Here is a 20310-nt window from a genome sequence, read left to right on the forward strand (position 1 = left end):
AACAACATGTGCTAGCCTCACAAGGACAGGTGAGTTCGGATGAGACAGATAGATATTTTGAATGGTCTTTAGAAAGGAATAAGGAAGGCACCGATGAGCCACATTTGGGAATACAGCTAAGGCTGAGACTTAAGGGGCTGGAGTTTGGAATTAATGACTGGTTGTCTACCCGGCGAGGGGCAGGAGGGCTGGAGGCCTATAGGTCTGATGCTGTTAGGAGATAGGTAGGTTAATAATCATCATCCACTGCAATGTACAATATATTCTCATACATTTCCTCATCTGTATAATTTTCTGGGGCAGTATCACTGTCTGTCTTCCTAATATCCACACAGACATTTTAATACATGAGTAAACAAGCTCAGAGAAGTTACGGGATTTTCTTCTGTAGCTACTTATAAGCAGAGTCAGCAGTAGTGTCCAGGTCTCTTGGCCCCTGATCTAGTGTCTTTCCAGTTCTCTCAGAGATTCCTTCAGTGCAGAGGGTAGGGGGCTCAAGGCATTTGACCTGTCAGAAGAGGTAGAATTGAACCAACGGGGAGAGAACCCTGGGGCGGGAAAGTGGAGACGGCCTAAAACTCTCCCTGCCACAAGTCCCACTGGCTGGTGGACTCTATGACCCAGCATTTCCATTCCAAGATACATACCCTCTTGGGAATGAGTGCAGTATGTACACCAAACAATAATAAGTCGTAAGAAAGTTCACAGGAGTTTTATTCATAATTTTCAGAAACAAGAAACAATCTAAATGTCTATCAACAAAAGACTCCATAAACAAACTGTGGTACATCTCTACAATGGAGCTTGACACAGCATGAAAAAAGAACAAACTACTGATATACACAATAACATGGGTGAATCACAGAGACACTGTGTTGAGTGAAAGAAGCCAGTTTCAAAAGAATACATTCAATATGAGCAAACGAATCTGGGGTGATAAAATAATTCACATCAGTGGTTGCTGCCAAGGGCTGGGGGCAGTGGACTGACAGGGGTACAAGGGAAGTTTCTGGGGTGATGCAAATGTCCTAGATCTTCATCGGGATAGTAGTAGTAACACGTGTTGTATATGGTAGCTTTAAGATTTGTGCACTTTACTATGTGTAAATTATACTAAAAATTTTTTTTAAAAATTAAAGCTTAGCTTTTGAGGAAGGAGCCACTTGAAGAAGGAAAAGGAAGGGTCTTAAAGAGTATGGAGGGGATGTCCCAGGTTGGCTCCTGTGGAAGGTGACCGACTGTCCTGATTTGCCTGGAACTGAGGGGTTTCCTAGGACAAGAGACTTTCAGTGCTAAGACTGGGAGAGTCCTGGGCAAACTGGGACAGCTGGTCATCCAACTCCTGTGAAGGTGGGGAGCCAAGAGGGGACTCTGGATGATGGGCAGAGAGGCTGGGCTCCCGTGGTACTGGAGCTGAGGGGCTGCTCCAGCAGGAAGAGGTGGGTCTGCCAAGAGGTGAGGGCAGTGGGCGTCACTGGTGGTCCCTCAGCGTTCCTGATCTCCTAGGAGCAGGAAGGGCTTTGGGGCAGAGCTGGAGGGCAAAGCCCTCAGAGACTGAACTGAGACAGTTGGGCTGCCAGGTTTAACACTGCAGCTTCTAAGCTGGGCTCTGAGATTTTCCCTTGAGCCCTCTCTTCACACCAGGTACCCCCACCCCATCCTCCCTCAAATGCCTAGGCCAAGAAAACACCAACACTATACACTGATTTTGTGGAAGGGAAAAGGACGTGGGGATCTAGCAGAAAAAAACGCGGTCGTATCTTCACCTCAGTTATCACAAGGCATAGACTTCCCCACTTTTATCTACCACAGCCTGCTGTGATGTGAGCGCAAGTGTCTCTGCTAACTTCTCAGAGCCAGGGACAGATGGGGCAATGAGGGAGAGGCCCTTTCAGCTCTCTGGCTGAGGCCTGAGGTGAATTCTGACAGAAACTGTTGGCGGGGCTTGTCCATGGAGGGACCGGGAACCAGGGAAGGTGGGCTCAGAAGTTCTCATAGTGGTGCACGAAGTGGGCCTGGTCCTGCTGATTGATGAGCTGACAGGCCTTCTCTACATTCTTGGTCATTCCTGGAGGGCCGCAGCTGAACACCCCGATCTTCTGCACCTATCAAGTGTTGGGGGAGAGGGGGCAGTGGTTGCAGAGGAGAGGCCTGTGGCCTTGAGATGCTCACTCCCCAGGAGCGGCTTCCCAAGCCTGACTGGAGTGACCAGGGCATTGACCTCAGGCGCTGAGGAGGAGGAGGCTTGAACTGGGGAGGCAGGGGTGGGATTTAAAGCCCTCCTCCAACCCTGGACCCCATCCTGAGGTCCTCTGCTCAGGACACAGCTGCAGGCTCTTCAAGGGCCAGGAAGTCCTGGCAGGGGCAGGATGGTTGGGGTGTGACTGACCTTTGGGTGGACCTCCTGCAGAGAACAGAAAAAGCGTTCAAAGGGGGGACGACCAAAGTGAGTGATGGAGTGCAAGCCCGTGAACAGACTCCGGTTCAGCACCTTCTGGAAGTGCCGCTCACAGATGTACTGGGGGAGGGAGCAGAGGAAGAAGGTCACGGCCAGCGCCTTGGCCATCCTGCCTTGCTCGGCCCACCCACACACCCACAGAGTCGCCCCCTGGCCGGCCCTGACGCACCAGCATGGTGGTCCTGAGGTCGAACTTCTCAGCCAGCTGGGTGATGTAGATGTGCACGGACACGAGGTCCTGGCGGTCATTCTCCTCCACCTCCCGGATGATGTCAGCCAGCCACTCAAACTGCCGCTGGGTCCGCGTCACCCAGATGAAGTAGATCTGGGGACACATGACTAGGGCTTTGACTCAGCTCCGCTCAAGGAGCCATGGGCTTTTTATCATGCTGCTTTGCTGTGATGTGGGGACACAATCAGGCTGTCTGTCCCTATTTCTTTGAAGAATGGACGAGAGTAAACACTCACCTTTTTACAGAGCATTTGGCTCCCCAAGGATGACTTGAAGACCAGGTCTTTGAGGATAGAGGCAAAGGGGGTGACCCCAATGCCCCCTCCCACTAGCACTGACACCTCAAACTTATGCCACTCCTGATGGCCCTCTCCAAATGGCCCATCGAGGTACAGCTGCCAACAGAAGAAAAAGATGAGATGAGATTAGATATGTGGGGGAAGAGGGACAGGGAGAACCAGTCTCTTTGAGGCACCCCAGCCCTCTCCCAGCCTGGCTTTGGGGTAGCTAAAGCATCTTATCCTGGGGTCAGGAAGGGTGGGGACTTTCTGTCAATGCTGGAGCCCCCCAAAGTAGCCCCAGTGATGGGCACCTTTGGATATTTGGCAGAGCTGTCACCCGCTGGAAGTGAGTAGGTCTCCCTGAGGCGGGTGGTCCACGGCCCCACCGCCCGGATGTGCAGGCTAAGCGTCTCTTCGTGGGGCGCTGATGTCAGCGTGAAGGGGTGGTACTCATTGGTCCCCAGAGCCAGGCAGGCGATCCGCACCCACTGTCCTGACTTGTACTCAAAGCCTTGGGGCCGCTGGAACTCCAGGTGGGTCACTCCTGAGGGTCGTGGGCAGGGACGGGCAGGGATCAGAGGGCTTGTTCCTGGTACCTGAGAACCAGCAGGTGCCCTGTCCTCGCCACACACCTCAGGCACAGGGAGCAGCCACGTGATCTGAGCTAGTAGGGCTTCTGGGTTGGGGGTTGGAGGACCCTTTTCTCTATTTCTTGGGTAACTCAAGAGCTGGGCTCCTTTGCTCCCCTGTTTTAGCCCCTCCCCTCCTCTTTGCTGCTTCGTCCCACTAAGGGCCCAGGCTGACACCACTGTCCTGGATACCAGTGTCCTAGGTCAGGGGACCTCAGGCTCCCCAAGTACCACCTCAGTGTTTACCAAATTTCCAGCATGTGAACGTTACCTTTGTGGTGGGACTTATGTGCTTATCCTTCCGCATTATCATTGATCTGATGTTTTTCTTTAAATTGACTTATTTTTTCAACTCAGTTTACCTTGAGAAGAACATTTAGGTCACTGAGGCAGGTGGAAAACCAGTGTCATGTGCTCCATCTCACTCTAGAGGCCAAGCTCTTCACCACCACCTTACACACCTAAGTGTTATGTGCTCTAAATAGAAAGTACCACATTTTATCACGTTTTAGCTGGATCCTGTTTGTTGCCTGACCACAGTTGAGCCTCAGGCTTGTTCTTTCATTGTGGAAAAAGGAGATTTGCATGTACTGGCGGGTGCAAAAGGCATGCGAAGACCGTGCTGAGACTTTGCTCTTAAGTAATCTTGATTGATATAAAGTTGAATGAGGCTAACTTTCTTACTATGTGAGTTCTGAGGGTCAGCCAGCCCCACAACCCTTAAATATCTTCCACCACCCTCTATGGTGATGTGAATCCCCACTCTGGCCAGTACTGACTCTCAACAGACCCTTGTGGTCTGGGCCATTTGTCTGTCTCTGAGGAGGGGTTTTTCCGAGTGAAGAAATGGGAGAGGGATGTTCGGTACCCTGCCCTGTTCCCAGGCCATGCACGTACTGGTCTTTCTCATCCTTAAACCCCTCTGAACGCCTTTCAGCTGGCTCTTCTCATAGTCACCTTTCATTGTGTGCAAGTCCTGGAAACTAAGTCCAGACATTCTGGGGGCTGCAGTTCCATCAAGAAAGCCATAGGGCTCCCCAGAGTGTCTCAGAAACAACAATGGGGTGAGGAGGCCTGGGAAGCTGTCTCCCCACATCCCATGAGTTGACCTCCCGTGCTCCCCACCCGAGGTCAGGCCAGCTTGGTACCTGAAGGCAGCAGCTGCGCCTTCACCACGCCGATCTCCACCTTCTTCCGGCTCAGGCTCACCAGCTTGTCCCCCATGTAGATAAGTGCTGGGACCAGGAAGTAGATGTGGAAACGGGGCAGCTGGATCAGGGCAAAGCTGCCGTGGATGATGAGCTGAAGACATAGCCAGTTAGTACAGCACAGGCGCAGCTGGCCAGTCCCCTTTCTGCACCCACCTTACCCAGACACTTCCTGCTCGGGCCCTGGGCCTGGGCTGAGGGCACGGAGCTGGCACTGCTCCACAGACTGTGGCCTCAGATCTCAGGGCCTCAATCTAAGCTTTGGAGTCCAATTCAGCCTGCTCCCTCCCCACATCATGATGCTCATCTCTGCCCTGTGGCCTGGCCCTGCCCAGAGAAGCCCCTCACCAGCACATAGAGCAGGATGTAGAGGTGGTGGGTCAACCAGAAGCCCCGGAAGCTGCGGCGTCGGAAGTGGTGGGAAGCAAAGACGTACATGATGGCGAGAACCAGGAGCAGGAGTACCCCTGTCATACCTGGGGGTAGCAGAGACAGGGTCAGACAGTCCTGGTCTCAGGGCCTCAGCCTGCGCTAAGAGTAGCAGAGAGCATGTCCCCATTCTGCTCTCCTTCCTTGGCCTGCTTCATTCCTCCCTGGCTCCCAGAACAGCTTAACCAAAGAAGCTGGAACTAAGGCTTGTCTTGGAGCCTTCAAAGGGAAACTGTCAACACTATAGACAAGTGCGTATTCATGGGACGATGAAGACAAAATCAGAAGTCCTCAGACAGAACCCCCAGACTCCACATACCATCTACTCTTTACCTGGGACTGTCTGGAAGAACCACCAGTAGAACTTCTGGGGAAGCTTGGACCTGTAGGGCAAAGACACCCAGAACCTCAGGCTGGGGCAGGAAGAGCTCCACCACTGTTGCAATGTGACTCTGTTCCTGATGGCCTTGAATACAGAGGTTCCTGGGCTTCTACCCAGACGACCAGGGATCCTTCCAAAGAACATGGGCCCCAGCCTCCTGTGTTCTACTCTCTGATCTCAAAGCAGTTCTTCTTCCTGTGTAATCTTGAATTGTCCTACTGCAGCTAACCTTTGCTTTCTTGAGTTCATATTCTGTAAGCCTGGTTCATATTCTGTAAGCTCCATGGGGGCAGGGAGCTTACCTCTATGCTCTATCACTATGCTCAAACAATGCCAGGCACAGACTCAGTGTTCAAGAAATACTTGTTGAACGACTGCATATATCTTGGCATTCTTACTCTCTGGCTCCGGGATGGACACATAGACATGTTCCATAAATATTTGCCCAGTGAATGGATGGCAGGCTGAGAAACCAAGCTGTGTGTCAGGTACACATGGGAAAGAGTATCCAACTTCATCTCCAAAAGTCCTTTCCTGGCCAGTTATGGCCAGCTTCCTTCCTGAGGGCAAAAAAGTCATCTCTCAGCTTCCTCAGGATGCTAATTTCTTACTCTCACTCAGTAAGAGAGTGGAGAGTCTAGAGCCATCTACCTCTTTTCTGTTGTACCCTTAGGCCTGCTCCAGAATTCCCAAGGGGGGCCCTCCCCAGAACTGACCCGTCATTCACAAAGACGCTGGGAAAGATGCAGGCCAGCAGACTGAGGGGGCTGACTGAGAAGATGTAGACATTCACCACGTGGCCAGCACTGTGTAAAACTGAAAGAGACAGATCCTGTTAGAGATGCCTCCCAGGGCCAACCCTAACTCCAGCCCCGAGGAGACAGGAGGCACAGGGAGGAGAAAAGGAAGTACAAGTAGCTCCAGTCTCCCCACTGTCTCCCCCACAGCTTAGACCCAGGGGCCTGAAGCCATGGCAAGCATGCCCAGGTGCCACATACTGGCCAGGACCACAGCGGCCATGGCGATCCAGCGATGGAAGTCCACGGCGGCGTCGAAGGGCACATAGCGGTTGAGGAAGGTCTCTCTCAGGAAGGTGATGAGGTTGCGGCACATGGTGAGCAGGATGTAGGAGAACATGAAGGAGACGCTGGCCGCCGTGCCGCGCGACAGGATGATGCCCACAAAAGTGGTCTGTGCAATGCCCGAGGGTGGCGAGGCAAAGGCGTAGTCTGGGGGTAGAGTTGGGGTGGATCAGCACAGCACAGAGGCCTGAGTCAGAACACCTGCATCCCCCAGGCCGGATGCTGAGGTTCGGGAAAAACAACCAGAAGGCTCTCACACCTCCCCTCCTGCAACTTGAAACTCTTACAGTAAGCACGTTCCACAAACAGTCCGGCACAGATGGCCGAGAAGACAGCCACGCACATGATGTGCCGCCGGTAGTTCTCCACAAAGCGCTTGTACTGCTGCAGCTTCTGAGCCAGGAAGCCCCGCTGCATCTTCTCCTGCAGCGCCTCCGTGTACAGCCGGGGAGGGGGCACCCCTGCCCTGCAGCAATGGGAGGCAGGTGGCCTGAGGTCAGGGCATCCTGGCCTCCCCTAAGTGCCACCCTATAAAGGAGACCTGATGCTCTGGCAGAGGTCAGGATGGGCCACAATAGATGAAAGAAAAAGCTTCTAGCGGGTGACTCCCACTCTCCCAAGCTGTTACCACTCATCTTGACTTGCCCTGTCCACCCACTCTTCCATCTCCCCACTACTCCATCTCCACTTCCCCCTATCTGTCCTATCCATCCCTCTTCCTGCTCCTTACCCAGGCCTCACTGCTGTGCCCAAAGCAGCCAGGAGCCAGGGGACCCCTCCCTGCCATCTTGGTGTCGCATCGAGTGCCAGGCCCCTGGCCTGAAGAGTAGGGTGCAGAAGTTGGAAGAGGTTGAAGAGTCATTCAACTCAACAGCCTGCCAGCCAGGTCAGGGACATGTGGAATGAGTCTCAGGATGGTCTCTTGTGGGTGGAGGTGGGCAGACCAACACTCCAAGACTTCTCCCCGTGTCTTTGTGGATCAAGGTTCTAGAAAACACTCACTTTTTGCCAAACCTCTTCTTCAGCCCAGGGCCTCCCAACTCCGGGGCTTTTGAGGCAGAGAGCCCCACTCTCTGAGGGCAAGAACTGAGGAAAGAAAAATGGGGCTCATGATCCCTTTGTCTTTGCAGGCAGGAGAAGAACTGCCATGTCAGGGTTGAGGGTGGGCTGGGAGGGGGTAGATCCTGGGATTCATTTCTGTCCACAGAACCTGCCCATAAAACTGATCAGAGAGGGGTCTGACAGAAGGCAGGACCAAAGGAATGGATATGGTCAGGTCATCTGTTCTGTGTGATGATTGTGTCCTGGAGGGGCAGAGAGAGCCAGGCTCCTGAACAGTAGTGGGTATGTGGGTATGTGTGTTATGCAGCCGGAATACAGACTCAGAACAACCGTGCATTAAGAGCTACTTTCAGAGGGCAAATATCTGGCCCAGGGGCTGATCTCACCAGCCCTACTTGCTTTGTTTCTCTGCAGAGGACACAGTCAGGACACCTCCCCATGCCCCATTCCCGCTCACCGTTCCTCAGAAGTCCGAGCGATGAATGACACTCGAGAGGTGATGTTTGGTTTAAAAATGTCTCCAACACCTGGAGAGGAGAACAAGAAGCTGGACAGGCTTCCCCAAGAGTGTGGGGAGGTGACCGTCCTAGGATGGCTGCAGGGCAGTGACTTGGTCACATCCCCATATCCTCTCCAGCCTTGCTCCCCTCACTGCCCACACGGAGCACCCACACAGGGTGGCCGCTGCTAGACAATGTGGCAATTTTGTGCAATTAAGAAAAGGGTCCCCCTCCAGGTGGATGCAGCCCTGCAGATTCTTTGTATACAGAAAATGGGGGCTCATCCTCGGCCAGACTCACCCCAGATCAATGTGCGTGGCTGGTGTGCAGCATGTAGGCTAGATTTCTGCCTGCCCTGACCCCTCCGTGGGCACCTTTGTGTACAAATTGCACAACTGTAGGTGACACCCTTGGTTACATATGCCTGGCTCTGTACTAGGCACCAAGGACTAAGAGAGAAGTAAGACCTGAGTGCTATGCACCAGGAACTGACATTTCGAAGATGCGCCCATCCCTGACGCTTTCCAAACTCACACACCTCCTCCTCCACCTCTGACACAAAGCTGCGTTCGACGGAGCTCACTGTCGTGGTCCCGCAGCATGAAGTGGAAGTCCTCCCACGTCAGCTCCTGCTTGTCCTGGAAGCCTGACTCCCGGAACATGGACTCCACCACCTCGGCCAGCTGGGTCTTGGTCAGGCAGTTGTTGGAGATCTCGATGAAGGACCTGGGTCGGGGGGTGAGGGGAACCCAAGAAGAAAGCAGCCTGTCACCCGGCCAGGTCAGGTTTAGGCAGACAGGTGCTGGGTGGGGCGGGTCCCAGACTATCTAGTGTGGTTGCCAGTGACCCAGGAAATGGCACCAAGAAGGTGTTCATCCAGCCTGCTGCTGACGCTAAGCTGGGTGGGGTGGCCACGGCCCGAAAGGCAGAACAAAACTGAAAGTGACCTTGACCAGTTAGAGAAAGCAGCCCTCAAACGGGGGGCATCTACAGCTGGGATAAATGTCCACTGTGTGTAGGGACATGTCCAGGTGTGCCACGGCCCACTCGAGTGGCAGGCTCTCTCGTGTTGATACCTCCCACATCCATGCCGGGCACCCCATTCATGGTCGAGTGGGGGCACAGACAGTCGGGAGTTGAGGGAGGAGATGTAGCCACAATGGCTTCCGCTTCCTTGTGCCAACACCCTGGGGCGCAGGCAGAAGTGTCTCTACACCCAATGTGACAGCACCTACAGTGGCCATACTTTTTTCTTCGGTGCACTTTGGGACACGAGCAAACACACACGCACATTTGTGTTGAGTCCAACAGAAAAAAAAGCTTTGCCTGCATGGCACAGCAAACAACTGCCATCACATTTTTTAAAAATACATCATCCCACTTGCTCAGGGTGAGACTGAGCCAGAGCAACGCTGAGTATAGGACGAGGAGGTGGGAGCTTAGCCCCCAGGGGCAGAAACCCTCTCCCAGAGGGTCCTGCAGCAGCACACCCAGCAAGGGACAACTGCAATCCGCTTCACCCAAGCCCTTTCAGAAGCCCATGTCCAGCTGTTGTATCTGGTCTGCAAAAGAAGTGGCAGTGAAGGAGATCATGGAAAGCAATGAGTAAAGTTTGCAGGGGTAGAAAAGTTAAAAAGATCTGAGCTGTTTTTTGCATTCTATTTATTCATTTGCTCATTTGTCTCATCTGATACAGTTGCCTATGCATCAAATGCCTGCTATGTGCCAGTCACAGTGTGGAGGAAGTGGATGAGATATGAACCCTGTCCTTGTAGAGCTGCAGGAACCTGGGTTACTGGAGCACTGTCTTCAGGAATTAGATGTCTATGAGCCCAAAACTGGTCTTTATTGGCACACCACAACCAGAGATGGCTTAAGAAGCAGGAAGAGAGAAAGTTTGAAATATAGAACAACATTCTGTTTTTCTCCTCCTGCCTGTCCTGGTGATTAAGATCGGCAGTGACCAAGGGCATCTGTCCTCCAGGATTCATGCTCTCACTGTGTAAAGCACAACCTTAGAAGAATCAGCCAAGACCTGACTTCCCTGGTGATCCAGTGGATAAGAATCCGCCTGCCAGTGCAGGGGACGCGGGTTCAATCCCTGGTCCAGGAATGCCCCACAAGACTTGGGGCAACTAAAGCCAGCGTGCCACAGCTACTGAGCCCACTTGTCTACAGTCTGCACTCCACAAGAGTGTAGCCCCTGCTCACTGCAACTAGAGAAAGCCCACATATAGCAATGAAACCCAGCGCAACCAAAATAAGAAAAATTTTTTTAAAAACAAGAGTTAGCAAAGACCTGACAGCATCCAAAAGAGGTTGGTTGGCTTTGTTACTGGTCATCTTGATGTTGCTTGTGTTTTTTCAGTTGGGAGAATTTTCTGGCTGGTGTTGACTGAAGAAACAGACCCTTCTGGGCACAGGGGCCTGGCCAGATAAACTTTGAAGCTGGATGCTCTGGGCATCCAGGATGCAGTGTCTAGGCTGCCTCTCAGTGCAGATGGCCACATAACCTCCTCACCTACCCTCCTCTGACCTAACCTGTTTTCCTGTTTTTAATACCAAGACATCTCAGAACTGGAGGGGCCCACCCCATACCGCATCATGGTGAAGAACTCATCCTTGGAGAGGAAGCCATTCCCATCAAGGTCATACATGGTGAACATCAGGCGGGACTTGTCCTCCGGGGAGCCTGGGAAGAGACAGGGGGATCCCTGTCACCTCTCTGCTAAAAGATACTTGGCACCTGGGATGGTCCACCCATCCCCTCACCTTTCATGAAGACCACCAGGACGTCCAGGAACTCCCGGAAGGACAGGTAGCCATTGCCATCCTTGTCAGCCAGAGAAAACATGGACTCCACAAACATGTCCTGGGGCTTGAGGCCCAGGGACTCGGCAAACTCGGCCCGGCTCAGCTCACACGTCAGGGCCTCCCGCACCTTCTGCGATGAGTCCAGGAGCAGGGTCCCCGCATCCACCTGGTTGATATCCAGCACCTGTACTTGGACAGCAGCAGAGGGAGGGAGAGGAAGAGTTGAGGCCTGGGCTGGAAGCAGTTCAGTGACCCTTCTCATCTCCCGAAGTCTGGATCAGAAAGGTGAGCCCTGGTGGTTGCTCATGGTCATTAGACAAACTTCTGACTTGGGCTTCTGCTCTCCTGCAGAGGGGCGACTGTAGCAGGGGATGGGGTGGGAGCAAGGAGGCACAGTGTTTAGGAATGCCAAGTGAAAGAGCCTACACCAGTGACAGAAACTGCAGCAGACATGAATGGAAGGCAGGAAGGGGCTAAAGATATGCTCTTTTGTCAGTTCAGACAGGGTTGCCATGTGCCTGATTTTAAAAGTCACATACATGTAACTTATTGTGGTTTAGTGGCTAAGTCATGTCTAACTCTTTTGCGACCCCATGGACTGTAGCCCACCAGGCTCCTCTGTCCATGGGATTTCCCAGGCAAGAATACTGGAGTGGGTTGTCATTTCCTTCTCCAGGGGATTTTCCTGACCCAGGGATTGAACCTGCATCTCCTGCATTGGCAGGTAGATTCTTTACCGTTGAACCACCAAGGAAGCCCATATATGTAACTTCCATCCATTAAATGCAATCATGTACCAAGCACTTGGGCTAAACATTGTACATAGAACAGTGTTTATCAAACTTCAGAGTGAATCAGAATCCTCTGGAGGACTTGTGGGTGCCAGCTTCAGAGTTCCTAATTTCCTAAGTCGGGGGAAGGGCCTGAGGACTTGAATTTCTAACGAATTCCCAGATGAGGCTGTTACTGTTGGTCCAGGGAGCACACTTTGAAGACCACAAACGTAGACTATCTTCCTGAATCCTCATAACCCAAGGGGATTTATCCTATTTTAATCACTTTTTTATAGACGAGGAAACTGAAAACAGAGCAGAGGCAATGTAATTTGCCTAAGGCGATGCCCTAGTGAGTAGCAAATCCTGGGTTCCAGCGGAGCTGTCTGTTGCCAGCCCGCAGGACAGAAGCTCAGTGCACCCTAGACAGGGTACTGTCCAGGTTTCCTCCTACCCCTGGGCCCCTTCTGCCTCCAAAAGGCCTGGTCACAGCACCTGGGCAAAAAGGTGTCTGAAGAAAACCTCCAGGATGCGTTCCCGCTGCTCTTTGGTCACAGCTTTCCTGAAGAGCTCATACTCGCTCATCTCAGCCACCTCCAGGCCCAGAAACCAGTTCTCACAGAAGCCCCGCAGATGCTGCACAAAGGCACCCCGCTCCTCCTGGGAGTTAAACAGCAGCACCTGGCAGAAGGAAGGCCGTGCCAATGCTCAAGCTCCTGGCTCAGCCTCCCCTTAGAGGTCCTTAGGTTGGGGGAAGGAAACTAAAAGGCCCCCATTCCAACCCGGCTAGGGCCCAGTGAGTGGCCCAAGGGGGTGAAAGGGAGAGTTGGGTGGGGACCTCGGAAAGCAGCGCCTCCTCCCAGTGTCAGCCCTCACAGACGAGCCCCGCAGCTGAGGACAGGGTGACCTGAGAGGACCCACCATGAGAAGGGAAATGGGCAAGGGCAGCCCAGGCCGGAGAGGTTGGCTGGGCCATACCAGATCATACTCCTTGGGGATCTTGAGCAGCAGGGCGCGGCATCCATGGTTGCTGGACAGGATGAGGTTGACCTGTTGTGGGGGCTGCAGCTGGATGGTGCGGAGCACAGAGAGCCGCCGGTCCACAACCTGCAGCTGCCGGTCTGGGAGCAGCTGGATGGTGACTGGATAGCCCCTCTCCCGGGGGCCCGGCCACTCCATTGCTAAGGAAGGGACGACGGGCAGGGCAGAGCATTTCAGCAGAGCTTCCCAGGCCCCAGCCCTCAGGCCAATTCCAGTCTGAGCCAGCACCCCGAAGCCTGGCTTTCTCCCCACATCTGTAAGCTGGTTCTTTCACAGCACTCCGCACCTTCAGTTCTCTTCCCCCTTCCCTCCCCTTGGCCTCATCTCACCTGACACTCCATCACTGGCTGCTTCCTTCTTCACACTCTCTTTGCCTTTCCTTTGGAGCTTCTTGCGCTCTCGGCCCCGGAAATAGGCCACCACCCCAGAGATAAGTAGACTCACTGAAGGGGGTCAGAAGGAGCCAGTGGGGAGAGGCGCCCCTCACCTGTGGGTTCGCCAAGGCCCTGGCTGCTGCCCCTCCCTTCCCAAGGCATCCTAAGGCTGGTTTCAAATGAACTCAGGACTGAACCCTACAGGTCAGTCAGTAACAAGGGGTGGGGACAGTCCGTGGAGAGGAGGGGAGCTGAGAGAAGAGACATGGGCGAGGGGGCTGAAGGGCTTACCTAGTGGAAGACAGCACAAAGCCACGATGGTGATGCCAAAACCAGGACCACTGCCCTCGAAGTAATGAATCTCGGTCAGGGGCACACAGGGGGGCAGGTCTTCGGTTGTGAGCTGTTGGGGCTGAGGGCAGGGTGCACCTGAGGGAAAGGCACAGAAGGTCTCAAGGCCTGAGCATCCCACTCCTTCGCAGGCATCCTTCCCCTCTTCTCCTGTAAAGGGCCAGGTAACCACTCCCTCCCAGACCCACCTCCCTGGAACTTGTTCCCCTCAAAAGTTCCTCTTCCACATCCCACTTCTCAGCATCACCCCAACCCGACCACAAGGTGCAGCCTGCAAACCGTCTAGTCTCTACTGGGGGAGGCACCTAATGCAGGCCTCCCAGACCAACACAGAGGGAACTGCCTGGTACCTAGCCCCTGAGACAGCACCAAGTGACCCCACACACACAACCTCTGCCCCTTCTCTGCCACCATTGCTTGTGCTCTCCCAGGCCACCCACCATTCTGCCAAATAAAGACATTGGGCTGCAGGGTGTCAGGGTCCACATTGGTGACAGCCACCAGCACATCCCGAAGAGTGGTGCTTCTAATTTCTGCAGTTTCCTCTGGAGAGAAGAGCCTAAGTTGGGGAAAGCCAGGAATTGTTTGGGATGAGAAGGGATCACAGGTCTCCAGAAAACTCAGGCCTGGGGACCCAGATGAGACAAATAGACCCAGAGGGGTTGGGGAGGGAGTTGTGGGCCATCTGAGAGTCAGGGGCCCATGGAGGCCATTCACAGGCAGAGGGTCTGGGGTCCAGGCCGAGACAGAGTCTGAGGCGGGAGCCAGGCAGGCCTTACCCATTCCTGCTGTTCTCAAACCAGTAGCGGTCGCCATCCCGCAGTCGCACAAACTGATCAAGGACGATGGTGCTGAAGAGGGGTCCAGGGTCCCCGTGGCTCTCCAGGAGCCCCCCAGGGAGTAACTCCAGCCGGGACAGGTCCTGGTCGTACAGGGCCGCCGTGGCCTCCAGCACCTGGAGCACCACAGGAGGTGAGGAGTGTGTGAGCATACGTGTGTGGTTTTGTGTTAGGAGGGCGGCCACTACTGCCCCATCCCTCAAACATGGGACCCCGTCCGCGGCCTGGCTTGCTGCTCAGCCCTGAGGGAGTCTCCTCTTTCTAGGCAGCCCCCTCAGGTAGTGACAAGTCTGGTGGGAGGACCAGTGTGTCACCACCCAGATTGTCTGTCTCCAGTGACCAGCAGCTTCAGGGTCATCCATCCCATGGGGCAAGACCCTGCAGGAATAGGACAATGGCTCCCCACCCAGGGGTCACTCTGCAGAAATGGTACAGAGGAGCGGTGAGGATACTCTGGAATCAGATGCCTGAATTTGAATCCTGCCTCCGACATGGACTTAACAATTATGTCATCGGTAAAATGGGGACAATGATGGTGTCTACTCTATAATGTTCTTCACACAGATTAAATGGGTTACACATGTAAAGGACTTAGTATCACCTCAAGAAAGCTTTAGTTGCCATTATTATCATCACTATTTCTGACCTGAGGGTCCACCTTGGGGTTGAGGTCACTCCAGTTCCTCGGGGTCTTCAGCCCCAAGGCCTGCAGGGCTTGGCTATAGCTGGGCAGCCCCATGTCTCGGCCGCGTTGGATGCTGCTGGCCATGTAGTCAGTGCGGGAGAACTTGCCAGGGCCAGGCCAGTAATCTAAGGAGGAGAGAGGACCTGGCTCTAGGCTCAGTCCCGCTAACCCTTCTTTACCCAGCAGCCTTGAATTGGGCTGCTGGCATTACCCATATCCAGCACATGTCAATGTCACCATTTGTGACCAGGGGCAATTTTTCTGGCAAAACTCTTTCCCTAAGACTCAGGATGGTTCTAGTCACCAAATTCCCCATCCCACCTCCTTAACCTCAAGATGGTACTGGACAAAAACCTTTAGAGACCTAAGTGCCAGAGATTGTGCTACCCCCTACATACTCAGATGTAGGTAATTTAGAATACAGTTATTTTCTCTAATTTTTTCTAATGGCTATTTGCTGTGTGTGTGTTCTTACATTGTAGGTATCCTAGGCCTACTTGGTGACTAACCCAGAAGGGTTCCCAGGCTCACGGGCCTCTGGGCCCTCATCCCCTCTACTTCCAGTGCTTACCCCTCAGATCTTCCACCACAGTACTGTCCTCCAACTCTGAGATCTGGGAGGCCATTCCCAGCAGTAGCTGATTCACTGCCTGAGAGCTGTTCAGATTGGGATTCTGGAAAGAAACAGCACACTCAAGGTAAGTCCTCAGGCTCCTCCTCAGTGCGAGGTCCCTCTCACTCAGACCACTGCAGCACCCCAGGACAAAGGGCCCTTGGCCAGTCCTGTTGAGCTGCTGTCCCCAGATAATTTTCTGATCACTCTACCTTCATCTCCCACCACCCTGAGGCAGCAACACCTATGAACTGGAATTGTTGCTTTTCCGAGCCTGTGTGACAAGACTGACCTTGACCCACCTTTCCTTGTCCCTGAACCCAGGCTGACCTCCCGAATCCAGTAGCTGTTGCAGACTCTGAGAGCTGGGGAGCTGCCAAAACCCTCGTTCAGGACCATCTGGAAATGACAGCTGGCATTTCTGAAATGGGGAATCAAGGATGCGGTAAAAGAATTCAAGGAAGAGGCTGGGGTGGGGCTGATGTGGGGTGAGGCATTCAGAGGGTGTTTGGTGAGTACTAAGGGGTGTCCTCTGAACTTCCTTGACTGCAGCAGGGATTTGGCAATCAGTGTAGACTGGAGGTAGAGGTTGCTCTTTGTTCACGCAGGGTAGGAAGGGAAGGAGGGAAAAGAGTGACACAGCTGCTGGACAAATCCTGCTCTCAGCAGCTGAAGTTCAGCTGTTAGGAGGAAATGGAGAAACCTCCCTGTTAAGACTGGACTCCTACCCCAGGGTTCTGTTTCAGGGGACCAAATTCTGCTTCTCTTTCCCCATGAAACTGTGGGGGTGGGGTATATGAAAGGTATATGAGTGGCCCCAAGGCCACTGAAACTTCACCTCTGCCAGTGTGCTGCTCAGCCAGACCTTCCCTCACCTCATGTAGACGCCAGGGGGCACCATGGTGGAGAAGAACTGCTCAGAGGCAGCCAGGAACTCCGGAGAGATGCTGGGGTCCAGGAAAGGGCGATACTCTGTCCACAGGGGTAATAAGAAAAACAGGCTCCTTACCCTCACATACTCTCATCGCAAGAACCCACCAGTCTTCTTTGTCCTATGGATCTTAATCACCCCCCTCCCCAAACCCCCTCAACCCAAGTGTTCCTCACCTGTGTAATTTGGAGGTGTTTGCTGCAGGAAGCTGGGCAGCCACTCATACATGGCGATGTTCTGAGGGTCAAGAGAGGGGAAAGGGGAGGCCAGCGCTGGAGCAGCCAGGCCACGGGGGATCTGAGCTCAAGGAAGCCTTAGGAGGGAGATGAGCACCAGGCAGGGGCAGTCACGGGAGAGACTCTCAGACAGGAGAGGTGCGGAGGTTCCTGTTCCCCACAGGCAACCAGGGCAGGTGGGTGGGGAGCGGGCTGCGAAATAATCATCAGAAAACCTCCTGCATGAGTAGCGCTTTGCCTGCTTATCACCCTCAGGGGCTTGTCCTAGATGGCGGCTCTCTGGGGAGGGGGTGGTGGTTTCTGGCGGGGTCGTCCAGGACCGAGGGCTCTGGAGTCTCCCGGGGACCAGGCCGCGGGGGACCCACCTGGTAGGTGGCGATGACCCTCTTGCGCGCGTGCTGGAACAGCTCCTCGTCCCCCCAGAGCGGGTACCGGCTGGCCAGCTTCTGCGCCCACAGGTTGTGATAGCGGAACCAGAGCAGACCCAGCGCCTGCAGGAAGGGCTCGCGGTTCCCTCGCTCGGCCCCGAAGGCTGCACGCGCCGCGGGAACGCAGGGAGGAGATGAGCGCGGGCTGGACCGCGGGGCGCCCCTCGCCGTCCCTCGACCGCGCCCCGCCCGGTCCCCGCCGCCTCACCGTATAGCCCCCGCGGCCCGCGGCGGCCAGTGGTGGGATCTGGCGGCGTCCACATGAGCAGCGGGGCCTGCGCGGCCCGCGGGAAAGCGGGGTCGGGCCCCGACGCCAGTTCCCCCCCGGAGAAGCTCCGCAGCTCGTCGCTCCAGGAGTGCGAGGAGCCATAGATGGCGCTGCCGTCCAGCCAGCCGGTCACCTCGTTGGTCTGCGGGGACGGCGGGAGGCTGAGCCGGGGGTCGAGCCGCCAGGCGGGTCCGGGAGGGGTGAGAGCCCGCGGGTGTCGTGGGTGCGGCGGGATGGGGTCCTCTCCGCGGTTGCCTCGGGTCCCGCCAACCCCCCACCCCCGCCTGCCGCGCTCACCAGGTCCCGGGGGTTGCTGGGGCTCTGTCCGGTCTCGGGGTCCCAGCGACTCCTCTGGAAGGGCAGGACCACGTCCCCGCTCTGGTCGCGGTCGAACACCGGGTCTCCGGGCGGGATGTGGATGTTGAGGAACTCGGCTGGGCAGCCAGACTTGTCCACGCTGACCAGGTCCGACAGCACGTGGTAGCCTGCGGGCGTGGGGTTCAATCTGGTAAGAATTGCTATTGCCCACCGCCAGGGAGCCTAAAGACAGATGTTCCAATTCAAGCGCCGCTCCACCAGCTCTAAAACTTTCTTCTAATCTGTAAAGTGGGGTTATAGTACCCTCCTCGCCCACCCCCATCACGTCGTGGTGAGAATCAAAATAATACAATAAGTATAAGGGCTCCCCGGAGCCAGTCCCCATCTCCTAACAGATCGTGCCTCCCCCTCCCTCTCCGGGGGTAAAGAAGTTAATCCTCACAATGGGAGGAGAGGGGCGGCAGGGGACCTAGCTCCAAGGAGCTACAGGGAAGGCTAGTGGCACTCCTGGGTTGGAGTAAGGGCTAAGTGAAAGATTAGGAGAGCAAAATACCGCTGGTCAACACCCTCAAATCCGTCCAAGACGAAGAAAGTCTCCAAGTGTAGCCTGAGGGGATGGATTGGGGGACGGTGAGGACGTGGTTCGAAGTCTTGGATTGGTGTCCTGTGGACTTGCAGAGCGGCCTCAGGGCCCCTCTCCTTAGGCGCTGAGCTAAGCGCCAGGTCAACCCTCACCAGAACTGTTCTCCCATTTGCCCTCACCGAAGAAAACCCCCAGAACCGTGCGATTGCGGCCGGACGGCCTCCCGGAGCTGCCCCGCGTGGCGGCGTTGCTGAGTCTGCGCGGGTTGGGCAGCAGCGGCTCCTCGAGAGCCTGATACACGCCGTCCGCATAGTTGGCCGGTACAAGGCGCTGCAGTCGGGAGCCTGTGGGAAGCAGGGAGCCGGGCTCTGTCAGAGCACGCTGTTCCCAACAAGCCCTTGAACCTCGCCCTACGCCTCCCTCCAACCCCCACTCCCACGGACGAGACCCCTTTTTCAGTCCTCAGGTGTTTATAGGAACTGGCCGCGCAGGCAGCGGGGCGTCTGGCTGGCGCGCTCCCTCCCCGCCGGCTTCTCCGCGCCGGTTCTCCCGCACCCCTGCCTTCCGCTAGCCGTTCCCCACCCCAGGCCGCAGGACGCACCCGCAGCGCCACGCTCGTGGTGCCTCAGGTTGTTGAACCAGCCGTCATAGCGCTGCACTTCCCAGGTCAGTGAGAATGAGTCCTGGCCACCTGTGGGTCAGAGAGTGGTCCGCTCATTGCTAGATTTCCTGCGACCCCTGGGGGACCCGATGGCCTCGGTCCGCGTCTCCAACCAGCCGAGGGCCCCCAACCCGACCCAAGTGGAGATGCTCCCGCGGCCTCTAGGCTGCGCCGGGAAGTTTTCCATCTCGCTGAGCCGCGCAGCGATCTCACCCCATATTCCAGCCGCAGGAAGCCTCTTGCCTGCACCAATCCCTTCCCCAACTCCCAAGGGAACTAGCGCCTGGTACTTACCCGTTGGATCGAGGAGTAGAGTCAGCAGAATTCCCAGGAGCACAAGCACCTCTGGCCTTGCGCGGAGCATGTTGACCCTGCGACCAGTGGGGTGGGAGGTGGTACATGAGGAACACAGAGCCAGCCTCTCCCACAGCTGACAGCTGGCGCGAGCTGTGTCCACCCCCATTTCTGGAGCGAAGCTTTTAGAAGTATCGCCAACAACCCACACCCACAGGGCACGTTTTTAAGGGCACAAGCCTCTCATATCCCTCAGTGAATACCTGTCCATGGACACTGAGGGATGGGAAGATCAAGTCCCAAGTACCGGTCCAACCTCTGGCTTAGGGATCCCGTCGGGTCAGAAGTCTTTTTCTTGGAATCTCTGCCTCTCTGCTCTGCTTCCTGCCTCTCCCCACTTCCTCCCTCCCCAGCTCCGCAGATCCTCAGCCACCCCCAGCTTCACTCTCACCCTCCTCTCTGGATCCTCTGAGGACAGCTGTGCAGGTGTTCCACTTAGGCTAGACCAGCGCCAGATGTGAGCATCTGGACCGGGCCGCTCCCTCTTGCTAGGCGGGTGGGGCTCCTCTCATTTGCATAATGACCTCCGCCTCTTATTTGCATGATCTTTTCCCTCTGGGACCCAACTGCAAAGTCCCGACAGCGCTCAGCGCTCGGCTCACGCTGCTATAAAAGGGGTTTCAGGTCCCATGCGACTTCCAAACGCAGAGCGAACCCTCAGAGCCCGCTCTCCCACTTGCCTAACTCGGTATCGGCCAATCCAGAGCGCCTGAGAGCAGTTAGCTGCTGGCTTCCTTACAGGGGAGCGGAGACGCTCAGACTTGACTTTTCCATTGGG

The 20310-nt window shown here is 55.3% G+C and overlaps 1 protein-coding gene across 2 annotated transcripts; it reads right to left on the reverse strand.

Moving 5' to 3' along the window:
- Positions 1-1982: 1982 nt before the first annotated feature.
- Positions 1983-19542, reverse strand: DUOX2 (dual oxidase 2). 2 transcript variants are annotated; one of them, XM_068966497.1, is made up of 33 exons: positions 19473-19542; positions 19119-19208; positions 18697-18861; positions 17914-18101; positions 17557-17758; positions 17286-17452; positions 16861-16921; positions 16629-16725; positions 16084-16174; positions 15712-15814; positions 15102-15265; positions 14396-14571; positions 14057-14175; positions 13557-13694; positions 13221-13334; positions 12829-13031; positions 12346-12531; positions 11036-11261; positions 10862-10955; positions 8802-8989; positions 8221-8290; positions 7704-7787; positions 6989-7167; positions 6618-6848; positions 6336-6435; positions 5571-5620; positions 5157-5284; positions 4749-4902; positions 3283-3515; positions 2927-3085; positions 2628-2783; positions 2390-2518; positions 1983-2105 (listed from the first exon to the last, which is right to left on the reverse strand). In XM_068966497.1, the coding sequence occupies exons 1-33, from the start codon at positions 19540-19542 to the stop codon at positions 1983-1985; spliced, it is 4638 nt and encodes a 1545-aa protein (XP_068822598.1). The 2 variants fall into 2 exon arrangements, with proteins under 2 accessions (XP_068822598.1, XP_068822599.1); XM_068966498.1 differs by lacking the exon at positions 7704-7787.
- Positions 19543-20310: the final 768 nt, after the last annotated feature.

This window comes from Capricornis sumatraensis, chromosome 2 (genome assembly GCF_032405125.1).
Source record: "Capricornis sumatraensis isolate serow.1 chromosome 2, serow.2, whole genome shotgun sequence".
NCBI classification, from domain to species: domain Eukaryota; kingdom Metazoa; phylum Chordata; class Mammalia; order Artiodactyla; family Bovidae; genus Capricornis; species Capricornis sumatraensis.

Excerpts from the sequence above, each read along its gene's own strand:
- DUOX2 (XM_068966497.1), bottom strand. The coding sequence starts at position 19,542 with ATGCTCCGCGCAAGGCCAGAGGTGCTTGTGCTCCTGGGAATTCTGCTG. Across the intron at positions 16,726-16,860 it reads AACACCTCCAAATTACACAG|AGTATCGCCCTTTCCTGGAC; the intron begins GTGAGGAACACT and ends CCCTGTGGACAG. Across the intron at positions 5,621-6,335 it reads AGCGTCTTTGTGAATGACGG|GTCCAAGCTTCCCCAGAAGT; the intron begins GTCAGTTCTGGG and ends TTTGCCCTACAG.